Source organism: Cryptotermes secundus, unplaced genomic scaffold (genome assembly GCF_002891405.2).
Source record: "Cryptotermes secundus unplaced genomic scaffold, Csec_1.0 scaffold724, whole genome shotgun sequence".
Lineage (NCBI taxonomy): Eukaryota > Metazoa > Arthropoda > Insecta > Blattodea > Kalotermitidae > Cryptotermes > Cryptotermes secundus.
This window is the reverse complement of record NW_019727403.1, coordinates 424,490-448,351: the sequence shown is the minus strand read 5'-3', so window position 1 is coordinate 448,351 and position 23,862 is coordinate 424,490. Positions and strand designations below refer to the sequence as shown.

General features: G+C 38.3%; 1 protein-coding gene across 5 annotated transcripts in view; it reads right to left on the bottom strand.

The window, feature by feature from the left end:
* The window catches only part of LOC111864737 (GMP synthase [glutamine-hydrolyzing]), a 74,727-nt gene extending 57,104 nt beyond the window's left edge, over nucleotides 1-17,623 (bottom strand). Inside the window, exons 1-2 of one of the 5 annotated variants that reach the window (XM_023852228.2) lie at nucleotides 17,527-17,623; nucleotides 331-539 (exon numbers count right to left, since the gene is read on the bottom strand). In XM_023852228.2, coding sequence (XP_023707996.1) covers nucleotides 331-518 — 188 coding nt within the window. In that variant the 5' untranslated portion in view covers nucleotides 519-539; nucleotides 17,527-17,623. Of the gene's footprint in view, nucleotides 1-330; nucleotides 555-5,952; nucleotides 6,044-9,160; nucleotides 9,223-9,272; nucleotides 9,316-17,526 lie in introns of those variants that run through there. The other 4 variants (XM_023852229.2, XM_023852226.2, XM_023852230.2 and 1 more) reach the window with 4 other exon arrangements.
* Between the last annotated feature and the right edge of the window lie 6,239 nt (nucleotides 17,624-23,862).

Below are 23,862 nucleotides of genomic sequence, written 5' to 3'. Positions count from 1 at the left end.
GGCATTATATTTCAGATGATAGAACTCTTCATAACCACCACTGTGAGAACCTCAAATCCTATAAAGCTCCATGATAGTGGTTCAGGCTGCTGATAAACCTTTAAAGTAAAGTGATTACATTGTCTACTATATGCTTTAACATTCAAAAAGCCAGGATGTTTCCCACAGAGTGTAGTTTTGTATTTTCTGAAAGAACAATAATTATTTCCTTACACAGCATTAGTCAACCGGTCTTAATAATGGAGACACAGTACACTTCCTGGAAGGTGATACATGAACTTTTGAATATTTAGTTGAACCTCATGCTTCAAATAGATAAGTATCACTTACTTGTAGCCCTTCTCCTTCAAGGTAAAAGCTGGAGTATCAAGGGGCAGGATTTCACTCTCCACACACAACTCACGCACCCTCCTATCAATCACTTTGCCATACTGTGCACCAGCATCCAGAATAGCAACCCGTTCCTGGTTATGGGCACCATTGGCACGGTATTGCCCCTCCGGACTTGTATTGTGCATCTCACTGGAACCCCAGCAACACTGGAACACACCAAGCTGCATCACAGTCAGAACATGAAGGGGCTACAAGACAGCAAACAGGTACATAGCAGGGGAAAAAACATAAGGTGCACAATCCTATGCCACACATTGAGAAAGTCATAACAATGGAACAGCTTCACACACTTCATTACAATGGAGTGAATACACACATGAATTAATGTGGTCGAACATGAATATCTTTGCATACCTTCATGATCCTGAGAATATCACACGTTCAAAACAAACGATAAGAATACAGAGGATGTAACGGTTAACGGTGAATAAACACAACAAAATTCTGTCAAGTAACTGGCAACAAATGCATAGAAAGTGCGACTGAACACAAGGATATTGCCTTAGGAGCATTTCTTGACATAGAGGTNACTCCTGTGGGGACTTAATGATGATGGGTATTAATTAATCAGTAGGATATGCTGATGACATAGCAATCCTCATAAATGGAAAATTCTTTTTGACAGTATCAGAGTGTCTTCAAACAGCTCTGTACACAGTCCAATGATGGTGTGAAAGAACACGCCTTTCCATCAATCCCAATAAGACGGTAATTATACCGTTTACCAGGAAGAGAAATATAAAGGACCTGAAGGAAGTGACCCTCTTCCATAAGATGATCCAGCTCTCCAGCGATGTCAAGTACCTTGGTCTAGTATTAGACAAGGAACTGACATGGGAAAAGCAGCTGAATAAGGGGCAGTAACCATTAAATCCATGCTATGCTCAAACATTCTCCCGAGAACAAAACATAGAGCATTTCCAGTATCCATTGCAATATTGGTAAGTTTTATTTGTGATGTGTTACCAACTGGTTTGTCACATTCCCTAGAACTCAGAATCTGCACCACATGACTTGACAAGAGGAGCACCATATGATTCTTATTCTGCTTGAGTGGCTCAGCAATTTTCAGTAAGCTCCTAAATGACTGCACTGTATTTTGTGACAGTCCAGAAGTAGCTATAGAGGGGATTTTGATTGCTAATTGGATTTATTGAACACTTACAGATCATAACTACAAGTAACTGTAGTGCTATTGCCAAATCACATTCTGCAATTCACTACAGCACAAACTTAAGTCTTTTCAGTCTGCTGCGTCTTCACCAGTTTTCTGGTAATGGCTTCCAATGGCAGATGTTCCCCTTCCTCTGGGATCCTGAACTGTCTCTGTGCCTCAGCTACCAGTTTCTAACAGCAACAGCTCACAAGGACTTAACCGTAGCAGTCCTCTAACTCACTCACACACTCACAACAATGCCATTCCAATAACTTCCTCCCAGGCTGGCGGCCATCTCACACCAACCTCCTACTCTTCTCACTGCCATCTCAAAACTCTTTCAGAGCAGATGGTCTTCATTACATAGCTTTGGCAAAGACCACACAGAGAACACTGCTTTGTGGACGTCTGCTGCAGTCATTACCTAGCAATGGCTGTTGTTTACAGAGCCATTACTTAACAATGGCTGTTGTATAGCTGCTTATTTTGTGGTTGTTGCCTAGCAACAGGTCTTCATGCCATAATACATAACTTATTCAGAAGCATTTACAAATGCTGTGTTAACTATAGTGTTACACCATCCAATGTGATATGGCTATGACTAAATGAGCAATCAGGAGGCACGTGGCGTGGACTGGCCATTATCTAGCGATATTTTAATGTAACTATACCATCATTTTACAGGGGAGGATTAAGTAAAACCATGGAACCAAATAACATGCAAGGACATGATCTAGGCACCACCCAAATACAAATCACACTTGTTACCACTTTGTGAGGGACAATTCGAACATCAGAGACTCTTAAAACATTTTAGATTTCGAAGAAAGCAGTCTTCTGGGATTTGGCATCGTGTATATGTGGTGTTAACCGACGTTTCGGAGGAACGTATCGCCTCCATCTTCAGGGTAGAAGAAAAAATATAAGAAATCTGCAAGCGAAGAGACCATGAGAACCGGTCGGTTCTCTTCGCTTGCAGATTTCTTATATTTTTTCTTCTACCCTGAAGATGGAGGCGATACGTTCCTCCGAAACGTCGGTTAACACCACATATACACGGTGCCAAATCCCAGAAGACTGCTTTCTTCATAGTCACCGCCATGAAAGCCTCAAATCTTACATTTTAGATCTCGATGCATTTACATCATCTACAACAACCCTGTGTTCACATCCATACACTTGGTGCTCTGAACGAGTTTTAATAACAACATCAGACTTTTGAACACACAAAATTGTTACCATCAACATATTTCCAATCTCACACACAATATATACATGTAGAATGTCTACTGGAAAGGTCTGACTCTCATTAAGGTGCAGCACACAACAAAATAACTTTTTTCATGTTACAAACACTCTGGAACACACTTATTTTATAACATACAGTATGTAATAAAATTATGTAACCTTCTGCACTGGACACTGGCAAAGTTCACAACTAAAAATATTCAAATATTCAGTTCTAAATTAATTTGGAAATTAATGCAGTTAAAATTATCACTCTGCTTAATTAAGGACATAATGGGGAAGTGGGTGCCAACTGCACAGCATCCTCTTTAGCTTTTGCATCTGCTGTGTATCATATATTAAAGGTATATTTGAAAGCTGTCAACACAACAACTGGTTATAAAATTGATACTAAAATATTTGCTATTTGGTTTATTTACAACCCACTACATGTTTTGATCTGCAGAGAACATCAGGTGGTCCACAAATACACGTCTGTCATAAATGAATTAGCTATTAAAATGGATCCCTGTTATACATTTACCAATATTATTATCTAAATTCTTACATTTTAAGGTTTAATTTGAGATACCTCTTGAATGACATGTATTGTAATGTGAAGGTTAAAATTTAGTAGTTTAAGAACATTAAATAAAAATTATAATTTAAATATAAAATGGGGGAGCGTGGTGTGTTTAGGGTATTGGTTGTTGTGTGCTGTAGATTAGCTTCAGTTCTCGACGTTTTTGGCATGCAAAACCTTTTGGTGTGTGAGGGTGACTGGTCACAATAAGAAGTTCATGATACTGTAGGTGACAGGATTTTGTAGAATTAAAAAAAAATCTTCTAAAATTGCTGTAGGTTGCTGAGCTTCAGTATTGCCTGCCAAGTTGGTTTTTTGCAATTTGCAATTTGATTACTTGGTGATGGAACATTAGGAAGAAGTTATGTTGGTGGAGATAGGGTAAATGGGGGAGGGGGTGGGGTAATGATTTTCAGTTTGAAGTATTATTTATCTTTTTTGGAAACATGCAGTGAGCTTCAGAATTACTGGGTTCTTTAACTCTGTCCACCATCCAGCTTTACAAGAAACTAGAGAAAACAACATTTCAAAAACTGGATCTGTTTTCATCCTCAGGTGAGTGGGGGACACACTACTCTGCTAGGTTCCTCAGAAAGAGCTAACCTCAATCACTGAACAACCTATGTCAGTATAACTACAGCAATATAAATACCTGAGACCAGGCTTCATCAATTGGAGATAACAGGAAAAATGTATGATAAAAAATGCACAGATCTGAAACTAAGATATAAAATGAGGTGGAAATTTTATGCAATGAACCAAGTCCATGAAAACTAATGCACAGGATTAACTGGAGAAAGTTGTGGAACCATTTTTTGTCTGCCACTAGGACCATGTGAGAAATAAAAAAATGGAACCTTCAGGATTAAAATCTCACAGAAGTCCATGAAGAATCTGCCAGATCACCCTGATCTTCCCTGTGAGTTGCTAACCTCATAGCTGATAAGGAGAAAAATTGCAAGACTGGGATGGCTAATTGGATTGGTTAAGCACATAATATGGGCCAATTCCTTGTAGTCCTATACCTGCTGTTACTTTTAATTTGCACAATCCTAGCTTCATCCCAGCCTACACCCATGGCCCTCTTCATAGGCACGTTGGGCTAACTTTGATTTCTCTAGAAGACCCTCTTTAAGAGTGTGCCTATATTCTGGAGCCGCACAACTAGAGGTCTGCCTGCTTCACCGACGTAACTTCTGCCACATTCATAGGGAATGTTATAGATGTACTGTGCCATCTGTTGGCGATCTCTTTCCAGCATGGTTCTCATCAATGGATTCCTAAGAGTGTATATATTTTTTAAGATCATCCTAATGTTATATCAATTCCCAATGCATCTGAACTTCTGTGAAACACCCTTCACATATGGGATATACACAAAGTCCAGAGGCTTTTCCTCTTTATTGAGACAACCAGTACCCTGGAAATTAAGAATATAGACACTGAACATGAGGACTCTCCATTTTATACAACAGACTAACAAGTCCCACTTGTTATCACATACTGATTACTAGCGCTGCTAAGTTCATTAATATATTCACAAGTCATCAGCAAAGTGCAGGATGTTAAAATATATACATTGAAAATTAATGAGGTCATGATGCCTTTTTGTGCATATGATCAATCACATCACTTTGGTGTAGGTTAATTTTATTCTACTCAATGCAGTATAAAAGTTCAGGTCCACAGCCACAAAGATTTGAAATTTTGTATCTGACAGTTCCCATGACAAAACACAACAAAAATAAATTCCAATAATAAACCCAGTCAACAAGGTTACAGTAAAACTAAGGAAAATCGACTTTTTTAGTTAATTCCAACATGCTAATTCAAAATCTGGACACTAAAATTTCCCAGTTCCTAACAGTTCTGTGTACTAAATTCACGAGCCAGAAAATATGTTTTTCTTTCACTTCTGCTCTTTACCTAGTCCTTATGTGTCAACCATAATTCAAGAAAATTATATTTTATTAGTCAAAAGTGCATTCTCATTTACATTCTGACATTATTTCAAACAGTGTAGTAGGTGATATGTACTTTCATATGCCTTGAATTCAGGCAAATGAACAATAACTGATGTGTTACAACTTTCTGACTGTTTCTTTGTGATCAGCATACCTGATTTAGCCAAGGACAGGTTATTTTGTACATATTATAAAAAATGAGAGCAAAAATTTGTTGTGCTCTGTTATTATGACATAACATGAACTGATAGCACTATAATCCCAGTCACTGTCACTCCACCATCTGCACAACATGTGACACCATGTAACGTTAAGGTTAAATTATTTAAATAAATCAGCCATAGACCATTAATGAATGACCACCACCAAGTGTGAAAGAGAACAAATGGAGCAGATAATAATACTAATTTCTAATAATGTACTAGCAGTGACAAGCATCAGTGAAAGTGAAATATTCTTTATCAGTGGCTTTCATCTGGATATTGAAGCAATAAACATAGAAATTACACACAGTAACATAAAATGAAGTGTCCATGGTCTATTTAAAAAACAGACAATGTGATTCATTCCTTCTGTTTCAGTACTGCAGATACATATCTGCATACTTGCAACATCTCACAACTTCTCACCTGCATCACACATATAAATAAATTCTAGTAATTGTGCTAGCAAGCTCCCTCCATCATGAATATCATGACACAGTGGTTTAAAAATAACTGCACAGCAACTCCCACAGTTCCAATGCATTGAGAGGGAAGCAGTGCTATTATTAACACAAGTTTACGTGCCAAAATCAGCTGATGAAGTACAACCACAAGCGGCAGGAAAGGAAGCACTAGCCTACACCTACATAACAGATATATCCCTGTTACCACTAGTTTTTCTTATGCAAAAACAAGTGTCCACAAAGACTCCATTCTTTACTGAGAACTCTAAGCTCCTAAAAATAATTTCACATAAAATACTTTCTAGTTGCATATGAATCACCATCTATTCTCCCATCAAATGAGCTTGTGTTTTCTGTACCATAAATCACCCTTCATATAAAAATAAGTTCTTCCAAGCAAGATCTGATGTTCTCATGGCAGTGACTATGAAGACACGGTCTTCTGGGAAGTGATGCCATGTACGTTTGTGTGCGCGTGCATGTGGTCTATTTTACATCAAGACAATACAGAGCTCAATGAAAATCTGTCCAAAATATCGTTGAGGATGCATCATCATCATCATAATCAGACAGTGATTTACATCAATATGTCATCATTAGAAAGTGACCTGATTCCATTTTCAACATATGATGGGCACCAAAATCTCCATACCAATGATCTCAAATACAAGGGACTTTACTCCCAAATGGATGTCCACTCAAAGTTATGACATACCCTCAAAGATGTTTCAGACAGAAGATAGAATAGCTCAGTTGGTATAGTGACAGGCTATAGGTTGGACAGTCAGAGTTCAATTAATGACATGGGCAATATTTTTCTCTTCTCCACAGCATCCAGACCATCTCTGGGGCCCACCCTAACTCCCGTCCAATGTGTACTGGGAGCTCTTTTCCCAGGGTACAGCTTCAGGGCCATAAACCTGACCCACTCACCTCCATTTAGTGCCCAGGTCAAGAACTGTGGAGCTATACCTCCACTCCCCCATATGGCTTCATGACGAAGTGCTTAATTAATAAAGCACAGGTACAACTTTACCTTTTTTATAGGACAATTGATAACTGACAACCTGGAAAAGACTTTGAAGGAAGCAGTCATGGTTCAATCGAGGTAGCATCGTGCCATTTACCTGGAGTGACTAATGAAATAATGAGGCGCCTCAGTTAGGACAGTTGTTGTCCAAATAGAAATTCAAACTGAACACCTCCTGACTATATATCTATAGCATTACCATTATGCCATTCACCTCAATGTTAAGCTATGGAGTCTGATACAATGTTATCACTGCTTCAGAGGAAACTGCTATCTTCATCTTCAGGGTAAAAGTGTAAGTTGGCCATGGAAAAATGCAGTATTGATATATTATTATTGCTAGGCTTACTTATCTACCCTGAACACAGAGACACCAGATTCCTCCAAAATGCTGGTGATGTTCTATCACACTACAAAGAATCACATCGCATCTCATCCCTGAGGACAGCACCTTCACAGTTTTCCAAAAAATGGTCTGACAGGGATTCACAGCTACCTATCTGAGAAATAGCATTACTTACAAGCTGTGTCTAAGTGAATTAAATTATGTCTTTCCGCAGAAGACCTGCACAAATATTGTACAAATCTATGGGCCAGAATGAAAAGCCAAGTACCTCTGATGAGAAATTTTTCATTCTTATTAATAAAAGAACTGAAACATGTACATATAAATAATAGCCAGTTTATGTCACACTTAGGGGAAGCACAATGCACAATTGCTGGTATACAGGAAAATGTAAACCATCTTCTGCCATTGCTGGATATTGAGAAGTATGACCTATTTTCTACCACTGCTATGATACGGAGAGAGAAATGACAATAATGTGTACATATTGTGGCATGTAGACCCATTGTCAGGCAACGATCCACATATCCAACAATATAGAAATGGAGGACCAGAAAAGTGGTAGGTGAAGGAAATGTTTTAATATGAAAGAGAGATAAAAAGAAAGGAGGAGAAGAATAATGATGGGACAAACAAAAGGGATGGGGAAAGAAATAGTTTTGTCTGCCATCTTCAGGCCATGATGCACTAGCTATAACATACAAGGAAGAATAGTTTAGATGCTATTATGACATCATGCCTGGAATTTGTACACCCTGTCTTTCTGTATGTACTGTTAAATAGGTCAATAACCTACCCACCTTTCATCAGCATTTCCTATATGACACCAGAAAAGCATGAAAACTCTCTATCTCTGTGCAATACTGGAAAGTCTGCCTGATAAGTCTCATGTGAATCAAAACCCTTCACATAAAATATACATCAGATACACAAATGAGTACAAAATGAGGTATTCCTAGTACTTCGAGTTGATACATGCTGAAATGAATATGGGGAAACAATTGGGGCATACCAGAAACCCTGTCAAATATCAGTTCAGAAAGAGTATGGCACCCAAACACATTTCTATGAAACACCCATTTCATGCTTCTTTGGGGACCAGTGGATTTTAATATTAAAATGAGGAAAATCTTGAAGGGAGTGAATTTGATATTGAGACTACTGGATAATTAAAAACTGAACAATAAATTAAATTAAATTACTGTTCAGTTTTTAATTATCCCAAGGCAGTAGTCTCAATATTAAATTTACTTCCTTCAAGATTTTCCTTATTTTAATAATTCCTCTGATTTAAGGTTTTCATTAATTTAATGAAAACATTAAATCAGAGAACGCTAAATACAGATTCCACTACACCCATGTCTGCACTTTCCCCCCACTTACAATTTTCTGTGTCCCTATTCAGAAATTGATGATGCCAAAAACAGCAACAAAAGGTGCCACATAAAGCAATACAAAGGAACAATGATGATAGGAATGGTTAGGCAGTTCAATTAACTGGAATTTAAAACAAGTAAAGAGGATTTCTACTGTTCCTTCCTCAAGATAAGGCCAGGACATCCCCATCCCACCATTCAAAACCATCACATCTCACATCATGGTATACTACCTCTGTACTTGATACAATGTCATTAAATAATTCCTTCCACAGCTGATAAGTTACTCAGGGAGCCTAAAGTTTCATCACTGTTATGACAAAAATGTACCACCGGACATTAACCTGAGCCAGTCCATACATACATAACCTACTCCAATATCAATTTTAACAGTATCCTTGCAACTACCCACTACAACCTGAACTTGTGAAAGTTTCTTATTTCTAGTGCATGCTCCACAGCCCACATGTCTGATCCTTCTTAATCCAACTACAAAATTCCAGCACTGCCCATCAGAAACCAAACACTACCATGTCAAAAGTCTTCACCATGTTTCATACACAGCCTCCACCACAGTAATCTCTGTGACATCAGCTATCAGCAATATTTATGCTTATCTCATGTCTGCGACAACAGCTGCACTGTCCCTGACCTCTCTGCGTCCTGACACATTAACCTTGGCAAGCCCTACTTGAAGCGTTATTCCTGCAAGGTTGTTGGGTGCAAGTGCATTCCTTTCCTGCTGCTGCTGCTATTACTACCACTACCACCACCACTGCCACTATTACTACTACTCCTACACGGTCCCACCTCTCAGAGTCACTGGTCAATAGAAAGGAATGCAAGATGATTTGGCATCCGCAGTTAGGGCATTTTTTCTGTATCTTCTAACAGCATCTATAGAATTTCCATTGCACTCTCCTAGCACAAGAAGAATGTCTGCTAATTCAATATATGAATAGCAATTTTTCTTTCTGGATCAGTATATATAATGCTGTCCCAAGCAGAGGCTGCTTCAGAATGGCTTGAAATGTTACATGAATTAGTGTTTCTCTATATTACAATACCACATATTTGGAGCAAGACTTGTTGCCGTTTTCTTTCTAACCGTTTCAAAGAATTTAATTATTATTTTACTGATGTAATTACTGGAAGTATTTATTATTATTACTATTTTTATTTAGCAGTCTATACATTTTATACAACAAGGAGATGCTTTATCGCCACTCCTTTTCACTTTGCCTTAGAATATGCAATTAGGAAGGTTCAGGCAAACCAGGTGGGACTGAATTAAACGGGACACATTAGCTGTTGGTCTATGCCAATGATGTGAATCTACTGGGTGATAATGTAGATACCATAAAGAAAAACACACAAACTATAACTGATGCAAGTAAAGAGGTTGGTCTAGAAGTAAACACAGAGAAAACTAAGTATATGTTACTGTCTCATCACCAAAATGCAGGGCAAAATCATGACATAAAGATAGGAAACAGATGTTCTGAAAATGTGGCACAGTTCAGATATTTGGGAACAACGATAACAAATCGAAACCTGATTCGGGAGGAAATTAAGAGGAGATTGAACTTGGGTAATGCTTGCTACCATTCAGTCCAGAACCTTTTGTCTTCTCGTCTCTTGTCCAAAAACATAAAAATTAGAATATACAAAACTACAATTTTGCCTGTGGTTCTGTATTGGTGTGAAACTTGGTCTCTGACATTAAGGGAGAAAGATAGATTGAAGGTGTCTGAGAACAGGGTGTTGAGAATATTTGGACTGAAGAGAGATGAAGTGACAGGAGGTTGGAGAAAACTGCATAATGAGGAGTTTCATAACTTGTACTCTTCTCCAAGTATAATTATAATGATCAAGTCAAGGAGGATGAGGCGGGCAGGGCATGTAGCACGAATGGGTTAGACAAGGAATGCGTATAGGATATTGGTGGGAAAGCCAGAAGGAAAGGGGCCACAGGGAAGACCAAGGCATAGGTGGGTTGACAATATTAGAATGGATCTTAGAGACATAGGATGGGATGATATGGATTGGATAGATCAGGCTCAGGATAGGGACCAGTGGAGGGCTCTTGTGAACACGCTAACGAACTTTTGGGTTCCATAAAATGCTCAGAAATTCTCGAGTAGCTGCAGAATTGGTGGCTCCTCCAGAAGGGCTCAGCTCCATGAGTTAAGTAAGTAGTACATTTTATACATTATGACGTGTATACCCTTTGCTAGGCAATGACTTGGTAAACACATTCCCACGCAAGCAAACCCACTCAACAACATGATGTCTACTAGTAGGTAACGGACCAGTAAATACACTTTCTTATATCAAAGCATGAAGAATTCTGCTTGTCCTTGGGACAGTCCCACATAACCTTAAGAAATACTCCACAAATTCGTTACAAGAAAGAAAAAACTAATACCAGCTGAGGTTAAGAAATACTTCTGGTACACAACCAGGGGTTTTGATCCCATACCTTGTCTCAGCAAGTCAGAGAGTTAAAATAAAGTCACTCCTATACCACTACAAAACATGGCCATAAATATGTCAGTCATGTTACTACATATCTTTATTTTTTACATCCTGTTGTGTATTATGTATTAACACATTCAGGACCGGAGGGGCCAATTGGCCCTCTACATTTCTATAGCGTTGTGAACCGGGCGGGCCAACTGGCCCTTTTCTGACGCGTTATCTTGCAACCAACTATATCTTGCTGTGTGGCCAAGTTGCATCATAACTACTGCGAAGCTGACCTCGGGAATGTTTGCTAGCTTAGCCAGTAACATGATCACGCTCATTTCCTGTCACACCCTAGAGAAAAAAGCCTTTGTTCGAGTCCAAGCTTCCACGTATGAACCAGGAAGTTAGCAGTGCAACATGGATCAGAGACAAAAGCAATTGCAGGCGAAGCGTTCTCTCGGAGAACAAGAAATATTAGATTTGTTCTCCGATGAGCTATCAGATTTGCCAACTGCTTCATCTTCTGATAGCGAGGCCAGCCTCAATGAAAGTGACAGTGACAGGGGCCACAGGGCCCCCCGAAATATTGTGTCCAGTGAAAGTGCGAGTACCAGGACAGCCACATGGGGTAAAGTGGACAAAACCCCCACTTTGGGTAGGTTTGCTGGTGATCCGGGGGTGAAGCGGATGCCATCGGACCCAACGGATGTGTCTGAAGTTGCGTCACTGATTTTGGAGATAGTTTCTTTGACCTGTTATGTCAGGAGAATAACAGATACTATCTCCAACACCGTGAGGGGTACGACCACACCTATAAGGTGGTGAAGTGGGTGGATGTCACTTCTACAGAAATGAAAATATTTTTGGCTATGATCATTCTAATGGGGCTTACGAAGAGAGATACTTTGAAGGATTATTGGTCAAGTAACCCATTTTTGGCAAACTCATGAGTCGTAAGAGATTTGAACAGATATGGTGGTGTTTGCATTTCAATAATAATGAAGTGCAACCACAACCAACGGGCAGGCTTTTCAAAATTCAGCCCTTATTAGACATTCTGTTTGAGAAATTTCAGACAGTTTATAAGCCAGAGCAACAAATGTCTTTGGGCAAATCTGTGATTCCTTGGAGGGGAAGGCTTCATATTCGAACATATAATCCTGGGAAACTCACAAAGTATGGCCTACTTGTTCGTGTAGTCATGGAAAGCACTTCAGGCTATATAGGAAATTTAGAAATTTATTCTGCTGAAGGCAAGAAATTGAAAGAAACTATTGTTTCTGTTTTGGGTCCCTATCTGGATCAAAATTATCACGTTTATCAAAATAATTATTACAACAGTGTGGCAAATGCAGAATACCTACTTTCAAGGAAAGTACATATTTGTGGTACAATTAGGGTGAACAGAGGCCTTCTTTCAGATCTGAAAGAGGAATGTAAATGCCTGAAACGTGGTGACACCACATTCAGGAGGAAGGGGCACATTCTTCTTCAGTCCTGGAAGGATATTCACGTTGTGAATATGGTTTCCACAATTCACAATTCGAGTATGGTTGATGTTCAGAGACGCCACGGGCAAGTAAAGAAGCCTCTTTGTATTTCCGAGTATAATATGTTCATGAAGGGAGTTGATAGGGCCGACAAGTACTTGGCCTATTATTCCCTTCCTAGGAAAACAGTAAAATGGACGAAGAAACTTGCACTGTGGCTTATAAACTGTGCACTTTTCAATTCATTTTCAGTTTTCAAAAAGGTGAACAGAAATTCTACTTTGAAATACAAAGCATTTCTGTTGAACTTGACAAAAGCTTGGGCTACTGACCTCACGGTGGCGGCAGTACCTGCGTCAGACACAGACGTAGTGCAGCCGGGGCCATCTGTTCACACCCGCTGGAGGCCTCATGTGGACCCCCTTGGACAACTCTCGGGTGATATGCGGAAACATACCCTCATGAGAATTGTGAAGAGTGAACACTGCAAGAAGAAGTACCCTTCTAGGCAGTGCCGTATGTGCAGTCCACAAGAAGAAGAGTAGGACTGCGTACATCTGCAACTTCTGCGTGATGCCTCTTCACAAAGGGGAATGTTTCCAGAGATATCACATACGCAAGCACTTCTAGGAGCTCTGGTAAGTGTTCTCCAAAAATTTTAGTTCATAAAATTAATTAGGAGATTTTATATTAATTTTTAAAGTGAACAGTGCATAAGTTAGGGTGCAAGGCTTAAAGACCCCGGTCCCCAGGGTGATTTAAATATTTAAACAAGCGGTCCACAATGTGTTAAAATATACTGAGAATTGTCATGTTGACAGCTCCCAATATACCTTTAATATTATTGCTTATTATGAAAACATTGGTCTCCTTGTGAAACATCTGACATATATATGAATGCAACTAAACACTAATAGGTACAGTGTGTTCACAAAGTCCCTTTGGGGATTTGAAAAATTGTGGCACAAAAACAAATTGAGCTAGCCACGTGGTTTGCGGCAGATCATAGTGAAACTCTGGACGTTTTTTCTGACCTCAGTAGACCTTGATATGGGCTCCCTTGGTAGCACAGAGAACATTCAGACAACATTCAAGCTCTTGCCATGTTCTGTGGAGCATGTCCGCTGGAATGGCTGAGATAACATTCCTGATACAGGCCTTTAGGTCATCAAGTCCATTAACTGGTGTTTGGAACAAACTGCTCTTGACATAACCACACAGGAAAGAATCCAGTGGTGTTGGGTCTGGTGAACGTGGGGCCCAAGGCATTGGACCGTCTCTGCCGATCCATCTTCCTGGAAATGTTCTGTCTAGGAACATGCATATTGTTGCAGAATGTGTGGCTGTAAGTGCTCAATTTGTGGTATGCAATCTGGGCTATTCCAGCAGACATGCTCCACATAACATGGCAAGAGCTCGAATATCATCTGAACATTCTCTGTGTCACCAAGGGATCCCACATCAAGGTCTACTGAGGTCAGTAAAAAACTTTCAGAGTTTCACTATAATCTGCCAAAAATGCATGTGGCTAGCTCAATTTGTTTGCATGCCACAATTTTTCAAAACCCCAAAGGGACTTTGTGGACACACTGTACGACATAAAATACAGACTGTAAATTGATTAATGTGCAGAGATCTACTTTCTGGGATATAACACAGCATAGTTCCTTTCATAGCTCATTTTATTTCATCCTTCTCACTGAATAACCACACTGGTGATTTTGTTTCATAAATTTTAAGTCCATTACTTTCAAAGGCCTGCAGGTAGTTGAATGAGAAAAAATCTGGTAAATAGCCATTTCTATTCACTAGCTAATATTTCATTCAAAGTCAGAATTTCATTTCTGGTAAAAGAAAATTATGCATTTTTCTTGTGAGTGGCAGATTTCATAAACCTGTTGTGTTCGTCACTCAACAGTTTTGTCTTCTAGGGCCTTCCATCACCTTTCAGTTCTTTTCTAGCATGGTACACACTAGCCTTAGACATACCAGTTGCATTATCCACTAAATCTGTCCCTTCATTCAGTGTAACATGGAAATTATCTTCAACGTTTGTAAGAAACGTTTAGCACACCATTTCTCAGCACTTGTCAGTGGCTTTCTTTTCTTATGTTTCATCACAGAAGGGTCTGGTTCAATGACAGTTTCAAAATCAACACACATTTACACAACAAAAACACAAGTAGACAAAAAAAAACTAACTTATATAATACATAAACATAATAATTACAGGTGGTTTCTATATTTTCACATGGAAAAACATGCAACATGTGAAACTAATGAAAAATTGATGAGCACTGTCACATTGATAACACGTTAGCATAACCAATAATAGAGATCTGGCTGAGTTCCGATGACAGCCAGTGTCCTATTCCCATAACCGATGAGTCAATCTAAACTGAGTAGGCATTTTACAATATTTATGTACACATATGCTGAGTACAAGAAAATTCTCACTGCATTCACTGACAACAAACCAAACTACTGTGTTTATATATTTGTTAGTTTTCCATAAATAACCACTAGGATGAGAAGTGTTTGCACAGTTTTTATTTTAAGGATTATACATTTCTGCTATATCTGATCTACCTTCCCTTACCAAATTCTTTACTTCATTCCTCACACTACATGAGACAGATTATAGTGTTCCTTCTCAAATATGTATGTTTCCTGTTAGATTAAGTTCAGTTAGGGCAGGCTAGCTCAGCTTCAAGACACCCAAAGCCTCATTTGATTAAATCCTTATGTGACTCAGTAAGTATACCAGTATTAAGAAATGTTTATTTTACAAAATTTGACTTTATACTAAAATGTGGTATTACATTCTTGGGGGGGGGGGTGGTAAATGACTCAATTGCAGTATTTAAAATACAGAAGAAAGGTCTAAGACTTATTAAGGGAGTCAATAACAGGGTCTCTTGTGGAAGTCTGTTTGGTGATTTTTTTAAGATTTTAACAGTAACTTCATTATGCATATTTGAGATCTTGTGCTTTACAAAAAAGAATAAGATCTACACGACTCAATATTCCGACATTCATAAGTAGAACACAAAAGAGAAACATGATTTGTAAGTCCAATTATGCAACACAGCTCATTGCCAAAAAAGTGTAATTAACAAGGAAATAAAAATACATAACAACTTACCTTTTGAACTAAAAAGAATAGAAAATTTTAGGGTTTTTAAAAATAAATTAAAAACTTAATTATTACAGAACTGTCTTTATTCTTTACAAGAGCTTTTTGGTAACTCAAGTTAATCTTGATACAAGTCTGTACCATAGCTCAAGTGGTTAGTTGCTGGCTTCCCACCACAGCAGCCCAGGTTTGATCCCGGGTCTGGTCAAGTGGGATTTGTGGTGGACAAAGTGGCACTGGGGCAGGTTTTCTCTGAGTACTTCGGTTTCCCCTGCCAATCTTCATTCCACCAAATTCTCCATTATCATAATCATCCAGAGCAGGCTACAATAGGCCAATCAGTGGCTGCAGTGCCAAGGGGACCCAATTAGGACCCCCCCCTAATTAATTGAATTAAAAAAAAAATAGTCTTGATATGATATGGAAGTATATAGATGGTCTTTGGTCTGTTATTTTCTCTAAATGTGTAATACTTTGTTTTACATGGCTGACTTGTGTTGTTGGTTGTTTATTTACTGCTTTGTATTGAATTTCTGGGTGTTGTTATTCGTGGTTGATAAGGTATAGCAAGGAGTTGTATTAGTTATTGTTTTAGACATTTTTAAGAGCTGTTGACATGTTGTGTTCAGATGTTCTTTAACTTACTTGTGCAATTGTGCCTATGTAATAGTTTTGGATGTTAAATAAATTATCATCATCATTATTATTCACTTTTGTAATAATATTCACCATTCCTGTAAGTGGAATAAACTCCTCATTCTGTAAACCAAAATGCCAAACATGTTGACAAATTTGTTACCACAAAGCTGGAAAACCAGGTCTATAGCATCTGTAGGTTTAACTGTTAATCAAGTACGTTTATATTTCTGTGACTTGTGTGGTGTGAATGTGTACTTTCACCAATGGATTGACTTCAATGGTTATGTTCAATGTTTCATTCCACCCCTCACACACACATGCACATTCTCTCTGCTTCAAGGATTCATATTTAAATAAATGTTTATCTTGCATCCTGCCTTAATTCTGAGGAATTAAATAATTCATATGAGAACTATCATGAATACTGTATTCATATGAAAAAATTAACTCCACTTCCAAATTTAACATTGCTACCATATACATCCCATTGAAATATGGCTTATACCATCACGTAACTGAAGCGAAGTAATAAAAAGTAAGTCTGATTGCATCATAAAATGATATTAAACCAGTTAGGCAACAAATTAAATGTTCTTTCAGAATGAAATTATGTACACATTAAAAACATCTGAATCAAAGTTAATTTTTGCCAATTTACTACACTGATAACTTGTCTACGTATTTTATTAAACTGCAATGCATTTGCAAGTAACAAATAAATTATTAATAACGGTTTACACACAAGAGGTTCACTTTAACTTAACTGTGCCAGTACTCGTCTCGCTTCCTTGGTTCATATTTTAGAAATTTTTACAATACTGTAGCTTCTCTACGGTTTTCAAAACGGTCAAATAAACAAATACTTACACACCGACTCCTTGAGTATTTTAATAACAGATGTGACAATAAAAATTCTCTAATGTAGACCGTTGATTTTAAAAACATTAGGACCAAACCGCATTATGACAGAATGACTTCCACAGAGCTTCAGATAACATAAGCAGATTTGTATTCTACTTGTATAAAATATTCCACAACATTCATACTTACCGAATATTGGAAGATTTTACAATAAATTCACAAAACTGTTCAGACCCAAAGCAATTGAGAACACCAACATGAAACTTGTAACCAACGTGTATCCACAGATGGCAGTGCTATTGGACAGCGTGTGTTCAGTTATTTCTGTCAGTGGTCTTAGCCGCTCATCCAATTAGCGAACAATTCTACGTCATGTGCTAAAATGATGAATACTGCCAGTGAAGTTCTTGTGAAACGAAATTTGAAGCAATTTCATTTTCTGTCGGGCTCGCGTCAGTCACAATGGGATTTTACGTAATGGAGTCTCGCACATATTTACAAATGTTTCGGGGGAAGGTTTATCTCAATCTTGGGATCCCAAAGAAGTAAACCTTAGAGCCCTCTCTCACATGTTGTGTCCGTATATTCCAGAATGCAGAACCAGAAATACGTGAAGACTGTATTATGCCATTTTTACAGCCACATTCCCGATGTTCTGAGAGTTCATGTCTGTAACTCAGTAAAGATTAACAATGAAATGGCGATGCTTAGGTTAGGGCTCCCTGGTCAAGTATCTTTTGAAGTAAAATAATTATTAATTAACGTTATGTGTTCAGTCTTGTGATCGCTTGTGATATTTCAAGTTCTTCATTCTTACCAGTTGATATTTTCATATAGGAGTCACGGAAAATAATATAGTTCTCTGCTCATCTAACAGTTTAAAATATTAATGTATAAACAGGACATGCAAATTTGTTCAGAAAGCGGCCGGTAAGAATTAACACGAACTCTTCGTTCAGTGAGAAAGGCGTATGTGGAAGCTGTCACGAATGTTTGTGGTACGATTTAGAAAGCCGACTGTACTGGTCAATTCGTCAGGTAAAACACTGTCATCTGCGGATAAGATATACTTTTGAAATATTTCGCTTGAGAGACGTACTGTGGTGTTATACCGAGCCTTTATACAGAATCCGTATGCAGCTTCTCCGACTGCGAGAACATGCAGGTGGAAATAGATTGTGTTTTAGCTATAAGCGGAAGCTCAGAGGCCTCTGAGCCCTCGGAGACCCCGTCAGCTTCATTATTACGCAGTTATTGTTTATGTAGTATGGCACTTACTGCGCCTGCAAATAACTGTATTAATACCAGTTCCCATCCTGTCTGTTTTCTTAACACATTCAGAAATCAGATTAAAGCCCTCATTCACAGTACTGAATCGAGATGGTGAAATATACGCTTGCATGGCGGGGTTCCTGTACGATGCTGATGTGAAAAATAAATATATTAATCGTGTAAACGAAGGTTTCGCTCTACGTGTCTGACGTCTGAATTCCAGCTACTACATTACCTGTTTTCGAACTGGCGAAGGTGCGTTGAACTGAATATTTTTATGCAGAAAATTACTAGAATGCTGTGCTGATGAATAAGTAAAAAAAGTAAAGGTATCCCTGCAACAGGCCTTGGAGGCCATAGGGTTGTGAGATGTTGAGGTTCCCACATTTTCTAGACAGTCGGCTCATAAATGGCGGCAACGCGCCGGCCGCACTTTACTCCCAAGAATATTTCAAGAATATTCCTGGTACTTATTTCTGTTAGTGGCTGAGTCGACCCCAGGGCCATAGTGTGGGTGGAAGGATTAGGTCAATTGAAAGAAATCCAATGACCTAATCGGGACTTGAACCCGCGATCTCTGGCATGTAGCATAGTGCCTCAACCAACTATGCTACCATGTGCCCCAAAGAATAGCTTGATGAAATTGGGGCCACATTAAAATATTTGCCACACAAGTTCAGACATGATTAATTCAACAGGTACACGTTTTGACAACAGCATGGTGAGAGAATAGAAAGTTATGTATGAGTATATTGCCATATAAAATTAGACAGGTTCAAGCAGCTGAAGAAGGCAATTACAAAAGGGAAACACATTTTTGTAACTGGTTCTTGCAAGAAGTGTAAGTCAGTATTATGACCCAAGACGGAACTGAAGAAGGCAATTGCCAAAGAGGAATACATTTTTGTAACTGGTTCTTGCGAGAAGTGTAAGTCAGTATTATGACCCAAAACTGTATTTTTCACTGGTAAAGCTTGGTTCAGTCTTGAGTGGGTATATTGATGCCCAGAATGTAATTATTTTCAAGACCTCATAGCCTGTCACGCTGTGTGTTAAAGCCCACTAGCTGAAAAACATTTATGTACAAGACACAATCTAGGAGACTACAGTTTGAACACATACTGTCACAAAAACCTTAAAACTTACAATATTATCAGTAGTTGACTGAACATAGTTGTAATTCCTAGTGTTGATTTATTCTGTTGAATTACATTTCTTATACCATCTGTCATGTCTGTGCATCAGCCAGATCCTGTACAATAACTTCTCCCTTTCCAATCATGTGCCATTTGTAGTCTTACCTGTTCCAGTCCTATGGCTCACTTGGTGCTCAGTAATTTTTTCAAGGTTACTGAAACTTAGCAAAGTTTTTTTCCATTTTATGAAAGTTATAAGGAAAAACAAACCACTTGTTAATAGGCCAATGGCATTTAAATGGACCAGCAGAGAGCCATTGCGATATTTGTATTTGAAAGGAAAAGGAAGTTGTGAATATCTGTCTCTAGTACTGGATACAGGTGGTTTCTGTTGCATCTGTTTGAGAACTGCTATCTCTGAATACTTACAGGAATTTGTTTCATGCAGACATAAAATGGACCTTCACATGTACGAGTATAGTATAAAGAGAAGTAATCCACAAATAACAGGTAGCTACAAACAGTACTATAAGATCTTGGCCAAACTTATTAAAGCAGCAAGGTGACAGTATTGTAACGTGTTTCGTTACTGAAGACGCCGTAGAGATGGTTAATTGGTTTATTTAACAATCTACAAATAACGGCTACAATTAATTATCACAATATTACGGGGTTTCACACTTTATAACACTAATCGCATTAATCTATTAACACTGTTGCGGGGTTTCACGACTTATAACCCTATGCACAAATCAGTTCACTCTGTCTTCAGTAGTCTACACGTTTACAGTAGGGGAGCTATGTATCACTGTATCACACGCTCCCAATTACACAATCACACACACGTCCGGTTCTTCTTTCCGCGACGGCTGCTATACTCCAACTGTAGTCCGCTGACTGGAGAACTGTTGATAACACGCTCGGCGACTGTTACTTTATAACTCGAGTCGCCGACTGCTACAGTAGAACTCTGGTACCAGCTGTGCAGCTCACTTATATAGCTGCAGTGCTTGCCGGTTGTGTAATGAGTGCCACGTCACAGTAGGAAGTTGATTACGGGTACGTAGCGTTGCGCGTTACGTCATCGCGGAGGGGAGTGGCGGGGCGGGAACTCGCCTATTACTGTAGTAACGCGAGCATTACGTTACCGCCACGTACCGCTGGGGAGGTAGGGGTGATCCATAGCTCAACATGTCACAGTATTTTAACAAAAAAATAATGAATTCCAATAAAATAAAAACAATTTGGATGCCTGAATTACAGTAGAAAGAAACAACTGTTAAAGTGGCTTACAGGCAAAATTATCTCGGTAAACATAAGTAATACTGGAATGAAATAACGTGAATTAATTGCCATTTAATTTGATAAATACTGTCTTCACATTTGCTGAAAATATTTCTTTCACTCATGGAAACAAGGACAGTCCATTATTATACATACAGATGCATTCCCAAGTCAATTTTCACATATAAACCTTTTGGAAAGAACTGTACATTTGCTAATAAGATCTTTCATGCACCTCAAGTAAGAACTCACCTGGATTTGTTGCAAATATCCGGAAAAATAATGAAAATCTGCTCACACTACATAATCATTCGACAGAAAAGAACTCTCCCAGACTGACAAACATGTTCAACTTTAAAGCCCCTAAACAGGAAAAGCACATGTTACATTCATAGGTAAGTCAATAAGTAAGTTACAAATGGATATAGAACTTAAACAAATAAGAGTACTGATTTGAAAAATGCTTTTATTTCTCAACATAATCTTCCTGTACACTGAGGCACTTGTCCCATTGTTTCACAAGCCCCTGAAAACCAGCAGCATAAAATACCTCATTATAGTTGATGGATGTTGTGATCTTTTATGGTTTGAGATATATAAGCTACTAAGTTGAATGAATTTATTATGTAATGTGTTTTTATTACAATTTAATTTATTTTATTTACAATTAAACATGGTATAGTGTTATGTATATTTTAGGTTGATGTATATTTTATGTTGACTAGTTCCATTGTTGGAGCATTTGTTGAAGATATTTGACTTGTTCTGTGTCCAGTGGTGTTGGCCTGTAATTGGATTTGCTTGAATGCAATAAATACTATACTATACTATACTACACATGCAATCCCCAAAATCTATTCTCTTTTATAATTCTTATATAACAATCTATAAAAATAGTTGAAACAGTTCTGTGAAGTATTAAATGGTATCTTTGGTTTCATGAAGTAGTGGCTTATAGCTAATGGATACTAAAAATCGTCAAAATAAGCTGATTAACTGATATGAATAATGTCATTGCCATTAGTTTCTTCAGGAACAAGTTCCTTGGTTTACAAAGTGATGTCACATCAAAGACACTAGGCTAGAAAACCAACTACTTGTAATAGATGAATATTCCACTGACAGAACATGGCATCAGATTCAACAAAACACAAGCCCTTGCTCACATCAGAAATTACAAAGATGTAGGCAAACACTCCCACAACTTCAACTGTGAAGATGAATACTAAGAGAAAAGTTTGGTCTCTGTTGATACGATGGAAGCAGTATAAATAAATAACATTGTCAGTTCAATTTACCATTTTAATCACAGTAATAATTGTAGAGAAAATCACAAAGAACGAGACAGGGTAATGTCCCTTTTTATCACAAGAAGGTTGAACACAAAAACTTTCAGGCAGCGTCAGACTCTCACTGCTATCACTAATTCACTGCTCTCTTCTTATTTGGAAGACTCTCTGAACAAAAACGAAAGAATGGAAAAGAGCGCCCTGTACACAATATGGAGATACAAGGCGCCAACATTCAAACTATAACAAGATTAATACAAGTGATTTTTTATTGTTATTAATACTATAGCAGTCTCACCTCTTTCAGCCCAGACATTCTTCCTAACCATATTCCCTCCCCATTTTATAGCATGACACCTCCATTCTTATTCCCACTTTGAGCTATGAATCGGGTCACATTCTCCTTCCACCTCATTTACCTAAAGGTGGTAACTGCAACTGCAGAACATGCCAAAAGATCAGAACACCTTCAACACATGATGCAGCTAAACCCCATAATTCAAATGACATATTACATACAGGCTACAAAAGTACGGGGTGTAGCATTTATATCTGACATATTTGTAACTGTTGCTGCTGGAGGCAATATGTGCACAGCTCAAGTGTTGTTCTGATATGCAGGTGGGCCCATAAGATTTTGAGGAATGGAACATTATACTGTGCTAACCAGAATTATATTGACAGAGTTCTATATTCAAATGGGTTCTATTATTGTAATACATCACTATTGAAATTGAGACTTCCAGGCAGAAGAATCCCCTGTCAGAACACCATCCTGTCCATCATGACAAAATTTTACAATGAAGGGAGTGTTCAGCCAGCTCTGCACATTAACTCTTTGACTGGCGCGAAGGGTATTTAAATCCCACCCCTGTCCTGGCAGGCCCTTTAAATCTTATGTCGCTAAAATGCATGTGGTTACTTTTTTTCTAAACAACTTCAACAAAATTTGGTTTTTAAAAACGAAATTTTCAGGAACTAATAAAAAAGACAATATATTATGCAAGAAATGCCTTTCCATACCTTTGTAATAGTTCTTCTTCGTGTGATAAACATTGAAACATGAAAGTTCGCGGAGAGCCACACCACAGCTTGCACACATGACACTTGTTTCTTTTCTAATCTTGTGCTTAGCGCACACGTGACATTTTCTCATGGCACCATTCCTCTTATTGTTACTGGGAGGAACATGGACCATTTTGTGAATTTTCAGGCCACCCTCTAGACGATTTGCTGGGTCTTTCACTGGTGGTCTTTTCAAGGTCGCGGGCGGAGGCATGACTGCACTCAAGTCTGACGCAATAGATTCGTCATCCACTTCATTCCTTGACTCTTCTCCCTCTCCACACTGTTTGTTTGGTTCATTCATTTTGTCTACACAGTCCAATATAAAATCTTTGAATATGTAATTTCCCTTCTTGTATTTTTCATTTGTTGTGTTCTTTTTGAATAGAATGAAACTATTCAACGCTACCATTTGCAACAAGAAAAACACCAGTTCCTTTGTCCACTTTACAGTTTTGCGGGAACAAGAATAGTAATGC